Below are 21,835 nucleotides of genomic sequence, written 5' to 3' on the forward strand. Positions count from 1 at the left end.
CTGATCCTCAGAGTCACTCATGAGTTTGAGCGCGCAGGCACCCCCAGTGTGGAGATTTGGGGCCGCAACTCAAACCTTCAGCCATGTCCAGGAAACAGAAATGTCCAAACTGGGAGCAAAAATGGCGATGACACAGTGTCCCCCTTCACAGGCAATCACCTGCAGCACAGTCACAGCCACCAGGCCTGAATATTACCAGGATGAAAAATGAAGAAATACAGCTGCAGCACTCCTCCCTGATGATGAAGAGGATAAAGAACAGCAGGGTCACCAGCCTGATGATGAAGAGGATGAAGAAGACCCCAGCCTTCAGCAGTTCCAAACATTGAGTCAAGAAAGAAATGTGGGCTATGCAGGCCCAGCCATTGTAGCCCTCTTCCTTGCTTGCACTCGATGTAGGAGACCCAAAATTTGAAAAAAAATCAAAAATCGGGCATGGGCATGCAGGTATAACTGCCTGCTAGCAGTGTGTCCAAAAGTTAGGCCTGGATGCCATTCACCGCCCAAACCGGAGCTCAGTGAAGTTCCACGGCCTAATATGCAAAATGGCCGCCAGCCGCGTGGGTGATGCACGGCCAAGGGCCGAAACGAAATGTCAGCACGATTCCGTTTCAGGAAAAAAAAATTGCAGATTCCGTCACCGCCGGGCCCAGGCATCATCTCCCTACTCGCCGCCACTGTTGGGGGTGTGTCCCGACCCCCGGCGTTACCCGTAAGCACCCCAGCACACAAGGACTCACACACACACGTCCTTCTGGCTCAGGCTTCCCGGTCACACTGACGCGGCTGGGAACGCCCTGTTTATTTATGCTGCACGTGGCGGCGTGCAACGTCACGTCGCTGCGTGCGCGCTCCATCATCAGGCAGCGCCACACTTAGTATGCCTCTTCTGTCAGTCAGACAGCCCCTCGCTCACTCACTCTCACACTCACTCACTCACTCACTCACTCACTCACTCACTCACTCACTCACTCACTCACTCACTCACTCACTCACTCACTCACTCACTCACTCACTCACTCTCCCTGCTATCCACTTAATTTGGTTGATTGCTCGTCCACTAACTACCATTACAGTGTGCTCAGTCACAACCTCACATACTCACACACTCATTCATTTGCTCACTGCTCACTCACCTGCTTATGTGCATGTTTACTACCTCCCTCCCACAATAGCTGATGCCTTTACAGCCTGTGAGGCTCTTGACTGCAGATTATGAAAATGCAATATGTGCATTGCTGTCCCAAGGGTGCAAAATGCACTTTGTACTATGTGCAAGATGTGTTAGAAAGTCTGAAATCAATGGTGTGGGAGTGAGGACCTTCTTACGCCAGTGCTGAAAAAGAGTACACAAGAGATTAATTGAGCATGAGTACCATATGACTTGGCAAAAGTGGGATTAGGAACATATGACTACATTTATTCTGAATTTTCAGACTCCCACACGATTAAACAATTGTTGCTCTGTTCACAAATTTAAGTGTGCTGATCCTGTGACTTCTGAGTTGGGAACTTTTAACTTGTATCAGTAGCTATCAGAGGGTAATGTCTTCCTGTTATTACACTGAAAGGCTGATGGGTCTGCTACAGTTAGTCACATATCACACTTGTTCAATATGCGACTGACTCTGTGTCAGCTCACCCAGCCTTTCAATGCAAGCGCCTAATATGTATATGATCCTGTCCAACTCTGAAAGGACAGTAGGGTCTATAAATGCTATTGCACTTGATTAAATATAGTTCCTGCTCTGAAGGTGTGCTCTCCTTCCAGGTGCTACTACAACTACAACAACCACAACTACAACAACAACCACAACTACATCCAAGACAACTACCTCTAAACCTTCTCCAACAACTTCGTCCACAACCTCATATACCACTCTCCCTGTTGGCAACTTCACTGGTTTCTGGATTGGCGTTGGCCGAGCCGACTGCACCGGACCTTTGGCAGATATCCCCTTGGTATGTTTAGTATATCATAGGCTTACGGGACCTGTTTACCTTGTCGTTATGAATGCAATCCTTCAATATTTCATGAGCCGTGCCATAATCTCATAACAATGAGCAGCATTACAGAAGTCCTCTCAGAAAAAGGTGGATTGCAAGTGGAAACGCCTAAATAATGCATGCAATGGAAGTGGAGCATTTGCTGTCTCTGGAGGGCACCTGTCTGCACATGTATCTTTGATGCCCTGTGTAATCTTATTTACCATGTATCCTGTTCTATCAAATGCTAAGCACATCAACCCATGTCATACAGCGCTTGGGAAAGCCCGCCAAACGTAGACATGTAGATTGCAACTAATTCCTAAAATGTCAAATAAGGGAAGCAGGAGTTGCGGGGGTGTCCCCTGCCCCCCCCCCCCCGCCCAGCTCCTCTTGATTGACATTATGGAAATTCAAGGGTTGTGGGCGTGTCCCCCGCTTCCATAAAAAGGAAAACAGGGCAAAATTTAAGTTTTTTAAAAAAAGGGACCCTGCAGTTAGAAGTTCTGGAACTCACGTCACAGGCAAAGCGCTGCGGGAGTGGACATAAGGTAAGTGTGCCCACGCAGATATGATTGATGGATGGGGGGTTGAGGGTAGGGAGATAGGGACTGCGGGGATGTACATGATTATTCTGTGCCATACATTTCAAATGATTAATTATTAATTTTGGATTCAACATTTTCGGAGATGCAATGATCACATTTATCCCGTAATAAGACATGGTTGGATTTGATGGATTTATTATTCATAATGCGCAGAACATGTAGTGCCGAGCAGAGTAAACTGCATCTGGGCGCAGATGATAAAGATAGAAGAGTGCAAAACAGACAAGGCCACTGCTGACAGAAAACAATAGGATTTCAGACCGTTCGGAAGAGCAAGGTGCGATCTAAGCCTGCAAAGCTCCAGAGCAAGTGAATTTGATAAATGTGGCCAGAGCACTGAACACCGTCTATGGCCTCTGGACTTATCGTGAGTAGGGAGAGCAGACAGCAGGCTGCGTTTCTATGAATGCATGGGTCTGGCTATGATGGCTGGAAGATTTAGAAATAATCTTAAACCTCTGGCAACTGCTCTGGGCAACCCTCCAGACCCTCGTTCTTCGCCTGCCAAGCCATTACAGAAAGTAAGTCTTAAAAGTGAAGCATAATACTTTAAAATGTCTTCTTTAGTGAGTAGGCAGTGTAAAGATTGCCTAAAAGTGGAAACCGAAGAGGATTTTGACAGTTTATAAACCATCAAAAGTGAACCGGCAAAGAGAAGACTCGCAAGCATTCCTTCTCCTGCCACGCCCGACCATCTGGAACTTGATCCCGTTAGAAGCTCGAAATGTCCCCACCATCCTCTAGTTCTGCGAAACACTAAAAACGTGGCTCTTTCAACAATACCTGCCGGACTGATATAAATCCTTCTCTCCCTCCAGAAACAGTACTGCACTACTGTATAACATGCCAATCCCAATTCTGGCACCCTCCTGTTGCAAAGCGCTGCAATTCTCTTGAGCTAGGTTAGCGCTATAAGCAATAAAATGAAACAAAGATAAGGCATATGGCTGCATTCTAAACAGTGGGTAGACAATGCAAAAGGTGTTTGGGAAAGGCAGTGAGAAAAAGCACTGGCACATTCAAGTGCAAATTAGTAAAAGCCCTGCTATCATTGCATGGTCTTCTATAGGGAGGTAAGGCACAGTGCAGGCACTTTTCACTGTTTCATTCATTTGATAGGTCAGGCTCAGGCCTGGCTCCCAAACCACAGCTCGATTCTTCACCTTATCTTAAAAAGTGGTGAGTAGGCTTAAAACAAAGGGGGCGTAGAGCCAACCGGATTCTTCTGCAGATGTTTCAGTCCCAGGAGGATTAATTCAGTCTTTGAAGGATTCAATCAGAGACTGTTTAAAAGTATCCAGTGTGGCACTCCTCCAAGATGTGCAGTGGCACCTGGAGCATTCCAAGTGCTGCATGGGACGACCAAATAAGTGATCTCAGGCGCAAATAACAGGACACACTCAAAGAATATGGAAAAATACGACTTTATTATCAGTACAATAAAGTAGGTAAACCTGGCGAACAAACAAATTGTAGCTCACACATTCTCATCGCATTTCCATTACACAAACAACTTTATACCTCGATGTACGTCAGCTATGATGTCATCCTATGTGGCAAACAGTAAAACCTATTAGGTGCAGGAATTGGGTAAGGGATCATATATGCCTATAGTTCATATAAGTGTTAATATTATCATTGGCTGCCCCTTATCTGGTAGGCACGCGCTGAACAACCTCTAACTACGTATAATGCAGATAATAATGCAATAGCAGCAGCGAATAGGCTTCTGCAACAATGTATGGTACACCATTATTAGGCCCTCATTATTGGTTGGCACTCTTTTCCAACCTTGGAAATTCGGCTCGTTATCAGCATGTAAGCAACGAAACACAGGTGCAGGGGAAAAGTGCCAGACAACTGCCTTTCTTAGCTAATCTACCATCTCTCATCAGTTAGGCTCTAGGTCAAGGCTTATTCTTTGTAGTTGACCTGGCTGGCTGTTCTCTTCCTCCGGACTTTAATTGGAGTGAAGGTACATTGCTATCTTCGTCTAGGGCTTTATGAATAGGCCTTGTTTTCTGGACTTACACCACTTTGTGAGGAGATCATGATTTTGTCAATTTTTTCCTGCTATTTAATGCTATTTGATCCAATTATATTAGATGATATTACTCCCTTTGGCCTCTGGAGACATGGTTGCTCCGTCCCGTATGTGCTTTCTGCATCTTTGATTATTCAATACTTGGCACTCATAATTATTCACTCCTTTACTTAATCTGAGAGAAATATATCTTACGTACATGGCTTTTCCTCTTTGACTCCTTTCATTCCTTGCAGTTGTTTCTTGCTGTCGAATCCTCAATCTTGAGCCAAGCAAGTACCCTTTAGTCTTGCACAAAGCTGTATTCCATCACCTCTCAGCTCTGCAGCCTTGGTCTCTCTCCTCAAGGCTTCTTGTTTACTATTATGTGAGGCTGATGTCCATTTTCTCAACATGGCTGCTTTACTTGCGTTATATTTCCTACTTTAGCAAGCTTCTACATTGTCTTATCTACCTTACGTTTTTGCATATGTACATTGATTACATCTCTTGTCACTTATCTTCTTAGTGTATATGGTTTTCTTCATTTTTGCATATATTTTATGTCGTCACTTCTCTTCAGTCCAATTTTACTTATAATTCTTCCATATCCAGTGCTGTCTGCAAGCTCATGTCTACTGCATCAGTTTGAGGGTATATTCGATACGGTTGTCTGAGTGCATAACGTCTCTCATACCTTTGGTATTGCAATGATACCAGGTGTCATGCACAGTGCTCTCTTGCGGTTCTTACAGTATGAAGGAGGTGAGGGGGTGGGCTCTATAGATGACATTTACATCTTCATCTATACAAAGACATGTCTCGAATTGAGAAAACTCATCTATGGACCTGGAAACCCTGAAATACACCTGAATGTCATCAGTTTATGAATGAAAATAAAGCCACAGCTCGTATAAAATAGCTATTAATGGTTGCGTATACATGTTAAAGAGCAAGGGCAGCATAGCAGCTCAGGGTCCAGTGGAACTATGCAGATGACATGAATGGTCCTAAAAATCCCCACTTTACTGCTGGGTGTCCTCCATGCAAGAAGCACCAAAACCAGTGCCTGGTCTGAGACCCCAACCAGGGTCCTGAGATGACCAAGAGAATATCATGATCCACTGTGTCAGAAAATCCAGCATAACTAAAAGCGAAAGATGACCATCATCGGCATTCATCAGGAGGTCATCCCACAATGTAACTAGAGCATTTTCAGTTCTGTGTTAAGGATCGAATCCTGACAGGAATGTGTCCAAAACCTGCTCTTGTTCGATTAATGTTCTGCCACCGATAAGTGACTAGCCTTTCCAGGAACATTGCTATCTAGAATAGTCCAGCTTTGGGGCAGTAGTTACTCATCACCCTAGGAGGTGATTAGGGCCATTTTTAGAGGAGACAGAATGATTCAAAGAGCAAGAGATACATTGACTAAGTCAGTAATATGTATAGCCAGAGAGCTGACAAGTTAAAGTGTCAGGCATTTGACGCTGCTGCTGCTTGCCCTCACTCACCTTTCTAATACCTAGAGGGATCAAGTAGGAACAATGTAAAACGTGATCACCTGCTGGTGTAAACAAAGGTAGGGAGGAACTATATAGACACCCAAGGGCTTCCCAGGCAGCACGAAAGGGAAATGGGAGTAGTTAGCACAAGCACCCAATTAACTATATATTCAGGTTTTAGTGAAAAAAAGAAACAAAAGAAATCACTAGCTGCATAAGGTGCGGCACTCCCCCATCCCTCCAACACAGCTACTGACAGAAGGGAAAATAATGACTTGAACTGTCTTATTAGAGGAAAGGCAGAGATTTGACTGAGGACTGACCAATCCAGGCACTAGACAACAGGAAACGAAAATGAGGCTATAAGAATTCAGTACTGACAATACCAGATGAGACTCAATTTTCCAAAAGGAAAGTGCAGGTTCACATTTTTCGAAAAGGAAAAGGAAAGTTTCAGGAAGGTCCCAGTGCCACCAAATCCAACATCTGACATCCAAAGGGCAATTCCAGCAGGCACTGCGGGGACGTTCTACAGGAAAAACAGTTTGCCCGGTATTCCAATCGTATACACGCAGAGATGCAGTCCATGAAAGCAGTCCTGAGTGCAGTACACTTGACAGTATTTAAAATGAAATAATCTGGCAAACGAGAGCAGCACATGGAATGGAGTAGAGGAGGGACAGGGACACACCAGGAAGAACAATAATAGGAAGATAACTGAAGGGATGTATTGCTGACACCGGGAGAACAAACAGAAAGCACCCCAAAGGACTCTAAAGGCAGGAGAGATTGCCAGGCAGGAATCCACTGGAGAGGACTGGAGATCATTTTCACATCCTAATAATGTTGAGTGCTTATGGGTTGCTGGATTGTGTAGTCTTTCCACTGTTCCAACATGATGTATATGTTGTGTCTCCAACCTCCATTCCTTCCATGGGTAATGGGATTCCTGTACCCGTAGGGCGCGACCCACTGGAAATGTTGATGGTAACATTTCTTGATACTTAGCCTAAGTGGATTTCAAACCCAGCAAAATTGGGAGAACTACCTCCACTGTTACTTTTTGGAAAGACAATTTGTAATTTATCAATAAGAAACGGTTGAGAACAAGATACCATCTTGACTGACTTTAAATTAGTATATTTTCTTTGAATAGCTTTTATTGTGGCTGTGAAAAACAATAATTTTCTAACTGTCTAACTGGAGGGATTGGTCCTAGACTTTGAATAGTGGATTTAGGATTTTCAAATGTTTGAAGAATTGTAAAAAATGTGTTGGGTTTATTAACAACTTTAAAGATTTGACCATGAACAAAGAGGCGTTTGCACGAAAGATTGCTTTCTTATAAAAGAGCCTTTCTAGCTTTGCTCTGCGAGTCTGAATCCTGAGATTTTTCTAAAAAAAGAAATTCCACACAATCTTACCTCTTAGTCAGCAGACTACCAAGAAGTCCCTACCTTATTTGAAATATTTATTTTTCCAAGCAGGCTTTAAGATCATTGACTTTCTGAAAAACAGAGTGGCACTGATCGAAATACCTCTTACTATCTGCATTGCAAAGCAACCACCAAGATGTAATTTCTTTTGGGGAAATACTATGTTAGCCTTTTTTCGAACAAGATTACTTGGGAATTTAAGGACCGAGAATGACAGTGGAGGTCGTATTGATTGAATTCAGTGCAAACGCCCTGACACTGTGATCGCTCCATGAGACTAACACAGTTTTGGTTAAAAGGATGCTACCCAGAAATAATAAGGTCCAGATAATGACCCCGATGGTGTGAAACAGATTCGCCCCAAGATTTAAGCACATGACCATGGAGCATGTCAAGTAATCTGAAGGAATATGTCTTATCAGAACAATCATGACATATATACCATAATCTGTAATTAAAATGTTATTAATATTCAAAGGGACAGAGGACAGACACTCACCAAACTCAGTAAAAAATCTGCTTGCAGGAAATGGTGGATGATAAGAAAGAACAACTTTAATGTATATATAATGTATATATCTCAAGAAGTATTCTCTGGTGCAATACACAAAGGCAAACACGATGGTCATCAATATAACCAAAACATGAAAGATTCTGCGTTTGAATAAAACAAATAAAGGTAGGGAAAACTTTGAATGACGTATTGAGGATATACCGTTGATTAGCATGAGGGAATATAATTATTTGGCTTTTCCATCACAGCAAACCCTAGTGGGAAATTTTACAAGGAAAAGGTAATCATAAAAGTCTGGAGAAAGTGGATGGCCGTAAAACATGATATTGTGCATTGCAGAGTCTAGAACATTGAAGGCCTCCTCAAGTAGTATAGCGTCAGTATGTTACCAACAATACTTTATGGGATGGTAGGTTTAAAATATGAACAAATTGGTTGGAACAGCTTGAGGGTAAACTACTGAGATCTGTCATAAACATACTCAAATCAGTACCTATAGAGTCCTTGCGTCTTGAGTATTGGGTTACGTCAATAAGTACATTGTGGTACGTTCAAAGAACGTTATTGTATGCAAAGTTTATGAGCAGTAACCATGAGTCTAATGTTCTGCTCTTGTTAATGGAAAAAAGCACTGGTAATCTGGATAAAAATAGTTTCATGGAAGAACTAAAAAAGACTGCTGAAACGTTCATCGTCCAATTAAATCTGGCTCTGGATGTGTTAACACCTGATCCTAATTATGAGGTTAAAATAAAAAAGAAAGCAACAAGTTGGGATTTGTCAAACAATGTGGATAAACTTCACGGTAAACCCCGATATTATGATTTATCTCGACAGTTTTTAGTAGTCATCTACCTACTAATTACTTAAGTAAGCTTTGCCCTACTGATCTCAAACGCTTTGTCCTGTGTATGCGCTTGAATGTGCTGCCCACCATGGAGTTCGTCTGCGCTTCGTTGAAAACCCCTTATACGGAAAGACTTTGCCGCTAATGCCACATTGAGGTTGAAACTGCTGCCGCAAGTTGCAAGTCCCTGGAATGTTTATATACACAAGGATATGTACATTTCATTACTAATTAAGAAGACTGTTCAGGTGACCAATTTTGGTGTAAGCTGTTTGGTGTCACATCACTGGTTGTAGTGGCAGCAACATATAACATATGGAGGGAACTACTGAAGAAGGTTAAAATGCACAAATAAGAAGTACTGTTTAAATGGAAGACAAATTCCATCTGTCCTCAAATGCAGTACAAAGGCGATTATTAAGATGAGAATCACCTGAATGTTTATTGTATGAAATCATCACAATCAACTCTTATATTACTCTCTTTTTAATTGATTTTTGTGTAATTGCTGTTTTCTTTGGTAATTTTATATGTCTCTTTTCATTATTCCTTTTCTTGATTGTTCTTATGTGCTTAAGTTTTGTATGGAACTAAATGCGCAATAACATATTTTTTTTTTTTAAAGAGCAGACTTGTGAGACCTCATCCCTGGTGAGAGGTTCGAGAGCAGAAAGGGTCAGAAGGGACTGGAATATACTAACAATACCACCTCACAAGAGCAACTGGAACTGTATAGCAATACATATGTACAATAAAGCTTCCTGGAACTATAAAAATAAAGAAAATCCACCTCACGCCGGTCTTTTCTGTTAGATCATTTAATAGGAGTTAGCTGAGACCAGCAAGTGAATGGTAGCCTGTCAGCCCATCCAAGTTTCAATAATAATAAACAATATACAGTTTATATTCCCCGATAAAGTATGCAATAAGAGACACATTTCTAACTGCAGACCGGCATTCAGAAAAGTGCCATTTAAAGCTTCTAGAACCTTCCCAGGAGAGATCACTGCACAATTGTGTGCAGGGGAATTTCATTGACGGTTCTGACCAGTAAATTAAACCTGGAATAGAATGATCTCATGATTTCAAAATCACAGTGGTAGTCTGGCATCACTTGACTCACATGTGAGCACCAGTGCTGGCCCTGTTATACATGTGGGGGCATGGCAAGCCCCGCAATTGAAAAAGTGAAAGAGATACAAGTATTGCAGTGTGTAAAGATGGTCACACCTTGATCTCCCACACGTAATTCAATGCCACTTGGTTAGACATGTATGCCATGAAACCCTTGAAATAAAATGTATGACTTTTGTGCTCAAATCCGTGCTATAGTTTCAAGCTTGTGGCACTATGGCATTTGGAAACATTTGCCGTACGGTACAGGCATGAGCTCTGGACTGCATGCAAACAAATACATCTAATGCTGTGATATGACATTGGCCATATCTCTCTACAGATGGGATATGCCAACCCGAAGCAGGTCGGTGGTGGCCTTCACACACGTCTGTACAGCAGAGCGTTCATCGTGGCGGAACCTGATAATTCCAAAAGAGTTGTTTTTGTCAGTGCTGACATAGGCATGGTCTCTCAAAGACTCAGATTAGAGGTAAGTGTATAAATAACATACCTTTTTCCTTTCTATAGATGTCTTTGCCAAAGTAATGCACATGAAAACAAGTGAAATGAGAGCTGAAAGAATTCAATGTTTTCCTAACTTTAGTTTCCAATAAAGTGGGCGATGTTCTCATTTAAAAAAAAAGAAAATTGGGGAAATGTTACATTTTATAGTAGGATTTACAGTCTTTAGTTTGTCATTGAGGAGGCATTGAATGATATGTGGTAGTCATCAAATAGGAGGGCCCAGTGTCCCAACGCCCCAGGAATTCTCGTAGGTTGGCTGGTGGGGCCTAATGACTACTTGGGCAGGTTCAGGACTGCATTCTCCGCCGGGAACCTGCATACTGAACGCCACTGTAAAATAGATGTGCTGTCAGGATTATCCACTTATCCCTACCATAGAAAAATTGCATTTGTGGCCCTCTGGGGCACAGAAGCCCTCCCATAGGCGTGTCCAGGGAGTGGCTGAGGGTGACATGTGCTACCCCGTAATCTAATTTGTCACCCCAGGTGCCATCCCATTATCCTAAAGTGTGATCATTATGTGTGTGTGTGCTTGCACTTCATGCCACCCCTGCATAAGTCAGTGCCCCATTTGGGCCAACCCAGTCAAAATAGTCTGGACACACCACTGGGCCCTCCAGTGAAGAACTTTGGATGTACTGGTGTTTACATTGTTGCCTTGCAGCTTAAAGCTCCCCCCACTGAGCCACCCCCCCCCCCCCACACCATTTCCTTGCCCTCTTTCGCCGGGAATTGGCTTTACTGCAGCATGAAGTACTATTTGAGCAACATGCGTGCCATAGCTTTATGTGTTGACAGTCAGATAACACGTGTAGTCCCCTGGCCTGTATAGCATCTGCACTCTCAGACAATATATTACAGTATATAATCTGCATATTTCACTGAGGCTCTGAACTGGAGGGGATCTTCCAGCGATGGCCACTGGGTGGCACTAACTGCCCTCATTGGTATGTGCTCATTCACATGAGCAGTAAGCATTTGCCCTTTTCTGATCTGTGCTATGCTTTGATCACTCTCGACTTACTATACAGGTATACAAACTATCCCAGACACAACCCCCCCCTCATAACTTTATAAATCTTTTATGTGCACTTAACCTTTCTCCCTCTTTGCTCTTTTTCCCCTTCCTCTGCTGCCCTATTACATTTTTCTCCCAGACTAAGGTCTAAATACGCCTGGCTGGGGTACAATACGTCATTATCCAGACTGTATGCAGTTGTTTTTATTGAAGTGAATTACTTTGGCCGTGCCCACTTTATATTTTAAAGTACGACCGGGCCACTAGCCATGGAAGCTGCGAAACAAGTCTTTTTTTTTTGCACCGGCTCCACTGCGACCTTGGGGAGCTGCTTCTCTATTTTAACTTGAACTTTCGAATAAATAAGAAATAGTAACCCGCTTTTGTGGATGCTGGAGTTTTCCTTACCCAAGGATCATGAAGTATTGCCTAGAAACTGCGGAATGGAAGTGCATCTCACTCATGCCCGTGTGTACACACTGGCGCTAACAGGATGTATGTGTGTATATATATATATATATATATATATGTATATATATATATATATATATATATATATATATATATATATATATATATATAAAAGTTTTAAGGAACAGGGGGCACCCCAAGTCTCTGTCAAATATTTTAAAAACTACAGGATGGATTTAACCCAAACTAGTCAAGGAAATTAAGTCAATACTTTGTGCCCAAATTCTTTCTTATTGGGTCCAAATCTGCCCAGTGGTTTTCGCACTATGGCTATTAAAATACTGCACCTTTTGTCTATGCGAGTAGTCTGAAAACAGCGATTTTATGTTTGCTTAATAATGTTTTAATTTTTTTACGATTTGTTCCCAAAATGTCCAGTTTGGTGGGGAGGCTCCTTGACAAACCTTTAGAAAATGTCATCACTATCCATTCAGCAGGTCAAAAGTCATTAGCCTCTCTCAGCCTCTGTGCTGCAAAGCACCAAGACCGATACAAAGGTTTTAAGGCACATGGGGCACTCCGTTCTCTGTCGACTATTTTAAAAATTATGGATGACTTTTACCACTACCAGTCAAAGATATTAAGTCAATGATTTGTGCCCTAATTGTTTCTTATTTGGTCCAAATCTGGCAAGCGGTTTTCATGCTATGACTTTTCAAAAACTGCACTTTTTCTCTATGGGAAAATAAATGCGGGTAGCCTTAATACAGCATTTATATGTTTTCTTAATAACATTTTTATTTTCTGACAAATTATTCCCAAAATTCCAAGTTTAGTGAGGCTCTTTCAACTTGTTTGTTTGGAAAATGTCACCCAAATCCATCCAGCATGTCAAATGTTATTAGCTCTGCTCAGCGTCTCTGCTGTAAAAAGCACAAAGTGTCATGATCTCTGCTTCCAAAAGGTCAGGGTTTTCCCAACTCCCTTGGAAGCAGATCCATAACCCAGGTTCCGAGTGCCAACCAGTCCCAATTGGGACCTTTTGGACCCAGTCCTGGCGCCAGTGGCACCAGGCTCATAAATATGCCCAGTCCCAGCGCTGGAAGCGCCGGGCTCATAATGCTTGGGTGGACTTACCTGCAGCAGACCATGCTGCTTACTTGCCTGCCAGTTGAGCCTCTGATCCTCTTCTGTTTGGAACTACTTTTCCTGTTGGGTGGGGCAGGAGCCACTCCCTAGATTCAGAACACTGGAACTCTTCTGGAAAGCAGGAACTCTTTTCTTACCTAGGCGTGGCTGTGGAAGGAGACACCTAAGCACTACAGGAGGCTATTTAAACCACACCCGATGGATGAATCTTGCTTTGCGTTATTCTGCATCCTCTGCAGCAGAACGCTCATCGTGTCTTCTGCATCTGATCCTGGGCCTAAGGAAAAAGGCTTACCATCCTGAATCCAGTCTTCAGCAACACCTATAAAGACAAGAAAGAACAGGTTAGCATTACGGTCTTCAGTGACAGCTCTTCACTTACCTGGTCCATCGGCTGTCACCAACGCCTCGCGCTGCATTCCGGCATCTGAAAGACAAAGGATTACCTACTCTTCGTTCGCTCCGGAGGTCTTCACACTGCATAACGGCATCTGAAAGACAAAAGCTTACCAACTCTTCGCACGCTCCGGAGGCCTTCGGCGCTGCATTCCGCATCTGAAAGACAAAACAAGGTGCGTTTAAAGACATTGGGGAACTTTAATACTCACGTGCCATTACTCCTTTCCACATCTAACCCAGTGGGTATTCCGGCACCCTGCAGCCGCTCCGAACTTGTACCTGCAAAATAAAAAGACAGTTAGAGCGCATCGTGAAGCAGGCAACAAGCGCTTACTTACGTGCTTCCAGGCGCTTCTATTCATCACACGGGCTCCATCTTCAACTCACTTCAGCCCGTCATCCGCCATCGCCGGAACCCTGCAAAACAAGAAACATCATTACTAAAGACTTTAAAGACATTAGAATTACTCGAAACTTACAGTTCGTGCAGTAAACGACGGACAGCAGTCCTCTGAAGTCAAGAGGCCTGCTCCCCTTATCCAGTGAAGAAACTGGTTACAGCACCCTGCCCCGAGGCAGATGGAGAGCACGGCGTTCACTTACCTAAGACATCTTACCCTTCGAGTCAGACATACAGTGCACAGAGGTCCAGCCGTGTGTTACACATCACCTTTGAAGATACGGTATACGCCCAGTCAAGACCGGCGCCTCTACGGGAATCAGGTGAGCGTTACAGAACGCAAAGCCAACCACAAAACTCCCGTCCAGGCGCTATGGAAACCTCGGATACCGACCAGCTAGCCCAGTTACTTGGGGAACTAAGGGCAGAAGTGCATGCAGCCCGTCAGGAAACGAACGCTCTAAGAAGGGAACTGATTATTTCCAAGGAGCGAACAGATGATCTCCCTAGACAATTGCTACAGTCACAAGCCGGACAGACCCCGTTACCCGCATCTGGGGGAAATCTTCCTTCTACATCCTCTATGAATCCAGTGCAGATCAACCTACCTGGGAACGTACCTCTGGCTCCGCCCGAACGATTTTCTGGTGACCCAAAGAGGTTTGCAGTATTTATCAATCAGTGCCGGTTGCATTTCTTATGCCGGCCAGCAGCCTTTCCAACTGATCAAGCTAAAGTAGCTTTCGTGCTTTCGTACCTTAGTGGCAATGCGGCAGACTGGTCGATCCCTCTAGTAAATCAAGATGATCCGGTCCTCCATGATTTTCAAGCTTTTCAGCTCAGTATGGAAAAACTGTTCGCAAGACATTCACAGGGGCAGGCCTTGGACAATGAGCTTCTTTCGTTGCGACAAGGTGATCAAGACCTTTTGGCTTATATTGCGTCTTTCAACAGACTGATAGTGGAAACTCAATGGCCTGAGGACAAAAGGATTACGCTGTTTTATAGAGGTCTACGTGGAGAGCTCAAAGATGTGTTAGCCCAAGTAGTGAATCCCCCACAAGATTGTTCGGACTATATAGACTTAGTCGTTCAAATAGATCACAGACTGCAGAATAGGAAGGCCGATCGTTCCAAGTTTGATGCTCGAGTATTTTCCAAACCGCCAACTCCTTCCAAAGGAGTAGACTCCGGGGAACCCATGCAAATAGGGGGTCTGAAAGGTCCTCTAACACAAAAGGAGCGGGAAAGGAGAAAACAGTTGCAATTATGCCTCTATTGCGGAAACTCAGGGCAATTTCTTCAATACTGTCCGGTGAAACCTGCCAAGAAGGCAGTAGGAGCTGCAGTTACCAAAGTTACAAACTCTGAGCAGGGAAACGACCTCACCCGACAAGAATAGAGGTCCTCTTGCCGAGCGTGAAAACCAGTTCCGTGACCTCGCATTTCGTGATACCTATGGTCCTCATTAGCCCTGATAATCCGGATCGATTACATGCAATTGAAGCTTACGTCGACAGCGGTGCCATCGGCAATTATGTGGATCATGAAATGGTTTTGAGGATGAATCTAACTCTTTGTCCCAAGGCTGTAAAGGACGTCATTACTACGGTGGATGGTACGGAGATAGCCTCCGGGCCAGTAACGCATACCACTCAAGAGGTGACGCTAGTAAGTCAAGATGGACACCATGAGAAGATCTGTCATGATCTCTGCTTCCAAAAGGTCAGGGTTTTCCCAACTCCCTTGGAAGCAGATCCATAACCCAGGTTCCGAGTGCCAACCAGTCCCAATTGGGACCTTTTGGACCCAGTCCTGGCACCAGTGGCACCAGGCTCATAAATATGCCCAGTCCCAGCGCTGGAAGCGCCGGGCTCATAATGCTTGGGTGGACTTACCTGCAGCAGACCATGCTGCTTACTTGCCTGCCAGTTGAGCCTCTGATCCTCTTCTGTTTGGAACTACTTTTCCTGTTGGGTGGGGCTGGAGCCACTCCCTAGATTCAGAACACTGGAACTCTTCTGGAAGGCAGGCACTCTTTTCTTACCAGGAACTCTTTTCTTACTTAGGCGTGGCTGTGGAAGGAGACACCTAAGCACTACAGGAGGCTATTTAAACCACACCCGGTGGATGAATCTTGCTTTGCGTTATTCTGCAACCTCTGCAGCAGAACGCTCATCGTGTCTTCTGCATCTGGTCCTGGGCCTAAGGAAAAAGGCTTACCATCCTGAATCCAGTCTTCAGCAACACCTATAAAGACAAGAAAGAACAGGTTAGCATTCCGGCATCTGAAAGGCAAAGGCTTACCTACTCTTCGTGCGCTCTGGAGGTCTTCACACTGCATTCCGGCATCTGAAAGACAAAACAAGGTGCGTTTAAAGACATTGGGGAACTTTAATACTCACGTGCCATTACTCCTTTCCACATCTAATCCAGTGGGTATTCCGGCACCCTGCAGCCGCTCCGAACTCGTACCTGCAAAATAAAAGGACAGTTAGAGCGCATCGTGAAGCAGGCAACAAGCGCTTACTTACGTGCTTCCAGGCGCTTCTATTCATCACACGGGCTCCATCTTCAACTCACTTCAGCCCGTCATCCGCCATCGCCGGAACCCTGCAAAACAAGAGACATCATTACTAAAGACTTTAAAGACATTTGAATGACTCGAAACTTACCGTTCGTGCAGTAAACGACGGACAGCAGTCCTCTGAAGTCAAGAGGCCTGCGCTACCTATCCAGTGAAGAAACTGGTTACAGCACCCTGCCCTGAGGCAGATGGAGAGCTCGGCATTCACTTACCTAAGGTGAGAGCGTTAACCTTTGGGGGTCTACAGGAGAGGAGAAGAGGAAAGAGATAGGGACACCCCAATAACCCCAGTTCATTAACCCATATTTTCTATCTGCAGACATCTTACTCTACACGTCAGGCATACAGTGCACAGAGGTCCAGCCCAAAGAGCCAACCGGGTGCTACACATCACCTTTGAAGATACGGTAGTCGCCCAGTCAAGACCGGCGCCTCTGCGAGAATCAGGTGAGCGTTACAGAACGCAAAGCCTACCGCAAAACTCTCGCCCAGGCGCTATGGAAACCTCGGATACTGACCCCCTAGCCCGGTTACTTGGGGAACTAAGGGCAGAAGTGCATGCAGCTCATCAGGAAACTAATGCTCTAAGAAGGGAACTAATTATTTCCAAGGAGAGAACAGACAATCTTGCTAGACAAGTGCTACAGTCACAAGCCGGACAGACCCCGTTACCCGCATCAGGGGCAAATCTTCCTTCAACAGCCTCTATGAATCCAGTGCAGATCAACCTACCTGGGAATGTACCTCTGGCTCCGCCCGAACGATTTTCTGGTGACCCAAAGAGGTTTGCAGTATTTATCAATCAGTGCCGGTTGCACTTCTTATGCCGGCCAGCAGCCTTTCCAACTGATCAAGCTAAAGTAGCTTTTGTACTTTCGTACCTTAGTGGCAATGCGGCAGACTGGTCGATCCCTCTAGTTAATCAAGATGATCCGGTTCTCCATGATTTTCAAGCCTTTCAGCTTAGTATGGAAAAACTGTTCGCAAGACATTCACAGGGGCAGGCCTTGGACAATGAGCTTCTTTCGTTGCGACAGGGTAATCAAGACCTTTTGGCTTATATTGCATCTTTCAATAGACTAATAGTGGAAACTCAATGGCCTGAGGACAAAAGGATTACGCTGTTTTATAGAGGTCTACGTGGAGAGCTCAAAGACGTTTTAGCCCAAGTAGTGAATCCCCCACAAGACTGCTCGGATTATATAGACTTGGTCGTTCAAATAGATCACAGGCTGCAGAACAGGAAGGCCGATCGTTCCAAGTTTGATGCTCGAGTACTTTCCAAACCCCCAACTCCTTCCAAAGGAGTAGACTCCGGGGAACCCATGCAAATAGGGGGTCTGAAAGGTCCTCTAACACAAAGGGAGCGGGAAAGGAGGAAACAGTTGCAATTATGCCTATATTGCGGAAACTCAGGGCACTTTCTTCGAGACTGTCCGGTGAAACCTGCCAAGAAGGCAGTAGGAGCTGCAGTTACCAAAGTTACAAACTCTGAGCAGGGAAACGACCTCGCCCGACAAGAATAGAGGTCCTCTTGCCGAGCGTGAAAACCAGTTCCGTGACCTCGCATTTCGTGATACCTATGGTCCTCATTAGCCCTGATAGTCCGGATCGATTACATGCAATTGAAGCTTACGTCGACAGCGGTGCCATCGGCAATTATGTGGATCATGAAATGGTTTTGAGGATGAATCTAACTCTTTGTCCCAAGGCTGTAAAGGATGTCATTACTACGGTGGATGGTACGGAGATAGCCTCCGGGCCAGTAACGCATACCACTCAAGAGGTGACGCTAGTAAGTCAAGATGGACACCATGAGAAGATTGTGTTCGATGTGATCAAGGCCCCTCAGTTCCAGATTATTCTAGGAATACCTTGGTTAGAGAAACACAATCCTCTGATCGATTGGCGAGCAAGAACGGTCCAGTTTCCAGAATGTGTCTCTACTTGTCACCCTCCACCTGGTGTTGCACTGGCAGCAATTTCTTCAGAGACTCCCCAGTTACCTCCCGAATACCTAGAATACCAAGATGTTTTCCGGAAGGAGCAGGCTAACTCTCTACCTCCTCATAGGTCTTATGACTGCCAGATAGACCTGATACCTGGATCTACTCCTCCTTGTAGTAGAATTTATGCCCTCACCGAGCCTGAGAACCTTCACCTTCGACAATACCTGGATCAATACCTGGCAAATGGGTTTATTCGTCCTTCCAAGTCCCCTGCTTCTTCAGCTTTGTTCTTCGTTCCAAAAAAGGAAGGAGACCTTAGAACTTGTATAGATTATCGCTCCCTGAACCAGATCACCGTTAAGAATAGATATCCGTTACCTTTGATCCCTGAACTCCTGGACCAAGTCAGAAAAGCATGCATATATACAAAGCTGGATCTTAGAGGAGCTTACCACTTGGTATGAGTAAAAGAGGGCGATGAATGGAAGACGGCCTTCTGCACCAAGTATGGGCTATTTGAATATCAGGTCATGCCCTTTGGACTTTGCAATGCCCCGGCCGCCTTTCAATATTTTATGAACGATGTGCTCAGAGAGCTCATAGATGTGTGTGTTGTTGTTTACATTGACGACATCCTCGTTTATTCTTCATCGGAATCTGAACATCGGAAACACGTGAAAATGGTCCTCGAAAGATTGCGTCAACACAAACTTTTCGCTAAGTTGGAAAAATGTGTTTTCAACGTGACTGAAGTTGAATTCTTGGGATTCATATTATCACCTGGCGGAGTGCGTATGGATTCAAAGAAGGTCGATGCAGTTCTCAAATGGCCATCACCATCCTCCGTAAAAGGTGTGCAAAGCATGTTAGGCTTCGCTAACTTTTACCGCAGGTTTATCCCCGAATTCTCTCGAATAGTCCAGCCCATCACTGCCTTGTTAAAGAAAAACAAACGTTTTGAATGGTCTACCGAGGCGGAACAAGCTTTCATGGATTTGAAGACTAAATTTATCTCTGCACCAATCTTAAAACACCCTCGCCCCGAACTCCCCTACATTGTGGAAACTGATGCTTCAAGCCTTGCCATGGGGGCAGTTCTATCACAAAAGGACCCGGTAACCAATCAGTTGCATCCCGTGGCATTTTGGTCCCGCAAATTCTCGCCTCCTGAAATCAATTACACGATTACTGACAAGGAACTTCTGGCTATCAAGTCTGCCTTTAAGGCTTGGCGGCATTATCTGCTGGGGGCCCGACACACCGTTACTGTGATTACGGATCACCGAAACCTGCAATATTTGAAAACCGCAAAAGCCCAATCCTCTAGACAACTCCGTTGGGCATTATTCTTTGCCGAGTTTGACTTCATAATTACCTATCGACCTGGTACAAAGAACGGTAAAGCTGATGCCCTTTCTCGGATGGGAGTGGAAGAACACTTGATCAACCCTAAACCTGTACCAATCATTCCCGAACAAAGAATTCTGGGTGTAATCGCCACAGAATCCATAGAGGAAGTTAAGGATAAAGCCAGGCAACTTGTAACTCCAGCAGACATACAGAATTGGCACCTGCAGGGAAAGGACTTTGCAGTAAAGGACAACTTATTGTATTTCCAAGAACGATTATACCTACCCAGCACAGATTTACAGAAAAAAGTAATCTCTTGTTATCACGACTCTTTAATGGAAGGTCACCCCGGTATAGCAAAGACCTCAGAAAAGATCAAGCGCTACTTCTGGTGGCCGTCTTGGAAAAAAGATATCAGAGACTTTATAATGTCCTGTGGAGTATGCGCCCAAAACAAGAGTCAAAAGGAAAGACCAGCAGGCCTCTTACACCCTATTGACATCCCACCTCGCCCTTGGCATACGCTTTCTATGGACTTCATCACTGATCTACCTCCATGCTCCGGATACAATACGATTCTAGTAATCGTGGACTTATTCTCCAAGATGGCGCATTTCATTCCGCTCAAAGGCTTGCCAACAGCAGCAACTCTGGCCCGAGAATTTCTCGAAAACATCGTCCGACTGCACGGTTTTCCTTCGGTTCTAATTTCGGATCGAGGTAGTCAATTTATTTCTCATTTTTGGCGAAGTTGCTGTCGGTCGGCTCAAATTGATGTGAGACTATCGACCAGTCACCACCCTCAGACCGACGGACAAACCGAGAGGACCAATCAAACTCTGGAACAGTATTTACGCTGCATGCTGCAACAAACTGAAAAAACTTGGAAAGATATCCTTTGGATAGCCGAGTATGCCTACAATAACTCTGTCCATTCGGGAACTGGGAAAACCCCGTTTTTTCTTTTGTACGGCAGTCACCCACGAACCTCGGAGTTGGATCCCCTCCAAGATCTTGAAACACCAGCAGTAGACTACCTGGATTCTACAATCACCCAAGCCTTTAAGGAAGCTGTTTCTCACCTTCAAACGGCTAAAGAACAATACAAGAAAGGAGCAGATCAACATCGGAAGGAAGCCCCTCACTATCAAGTAGGGGATCAAGTCTGGTTATCCACCAAATATCTATCTCTAAAAGGGCCACGCACATTCAACCCAAGATACCTTGGTCCCTATTCCATCACTACCATAGTAAACCCAGTAGCGGTCAAGTTGGACTTGCCCCCGCACATGAAGATACATCCGGTCTTCCACGTCTCTCTATTAAAACCCATGCAACCTCAAACCCGACTAACCAAATCTCCAAAACCTATCCTAGTTGATGGAGAACTCGAGTTTGAAGTCAAAAGCATTCTGGACTCCAAGATCTCCAAATCTAAACTATTCTACCTAATTGACTGGAAAGGCTACGGCCCCCAAGAGAGATCCTGGGAACCTGCTGAATATGTCCACGCTCCTCGCCTAATCAAAAAGTTTCACCGAACATTTCCTGACAAGCCAAAACCCCCGGAGAAGCCCGGTTTGGGAGGGGCCTTGAGGGGGGGTACTGTCATGATCTCTGCTTCCAAAAGGTCAGGGTTTTCCCAACTCCCTTGGAAGCAGATCCATAACCCAGGTTCCGAGTGCCAACCAGTCCCAATTGGGACCTTTTGGACCCAGTCCTGGCACCAGTGGCACCAGGCTCATAAATATGCCCAGTCCCAGCGCTGGAAGCGCCGGGCTCATAATGCTTGGGTGGACTTACCTGCAGCAGACCATGCTGCTTACTTGCCTGCCAGTTGAGCCTCTGATCCTCTTCTGTTTGGAACTACTTTTCCTGTTGGGTGGGGCTGGAGCCACTCCCTAGATTCAGAACACTGGAACTCTTCTGGAAGGCAGGCACTCTTTTCTTACCAGGAACTCTTTTCTTACTTAGGCGTGGCTGTGGAAGGAGACACCTAAGCACTACAGGAG

The 21,835-nt window shown here is 44.7% G+C and overlaps 1 protein-coding gene across 1 annotated transcript in view; it reads left to right on the forward strand.

Moving 5' to 3' along the window:
* The first annotated feature begins 200 nt into the window (after positions 1-200).
* Positions 201-21,835, forward strand: part of ASAH2 (N-acylsphingosine amidohydrolase 2) — a 475,375-nt gene continuing 453,740 nt past the window's right edge. The window contains exons 1-3 of the mRNA XM_069612073.1: positions 201-315; positions 1,772-1,962; positions 10,376-10,525. Coding sequence (XP_069468174.1) covers positions 201-315; positions 1,772-1,962; positions 10,376-10,525 — 456 coding nt within the window. The remainder of the gene's footprint in view (positions 316-1,771; positions 1,963-10,375; positions 10,526-21,835) is intronic.

Source organism: Ambystoma mexicanum, chromosome 8 (genome assembly GCF_040938575.1).
Source record: "Ambystoma mexicanum isolate Mex_15411 chromosome 8, UKY_AmexF1_1, whole genome shotgun sequence".
In the NCBI taxonomy this organism is placed as follows: domain Eukaryota; kingdom Metazoa; phylum Chordata; class Amphibia; order Caudata; family Ambystomatidae; genus Ambystoma; species Ambystoma mexicanum.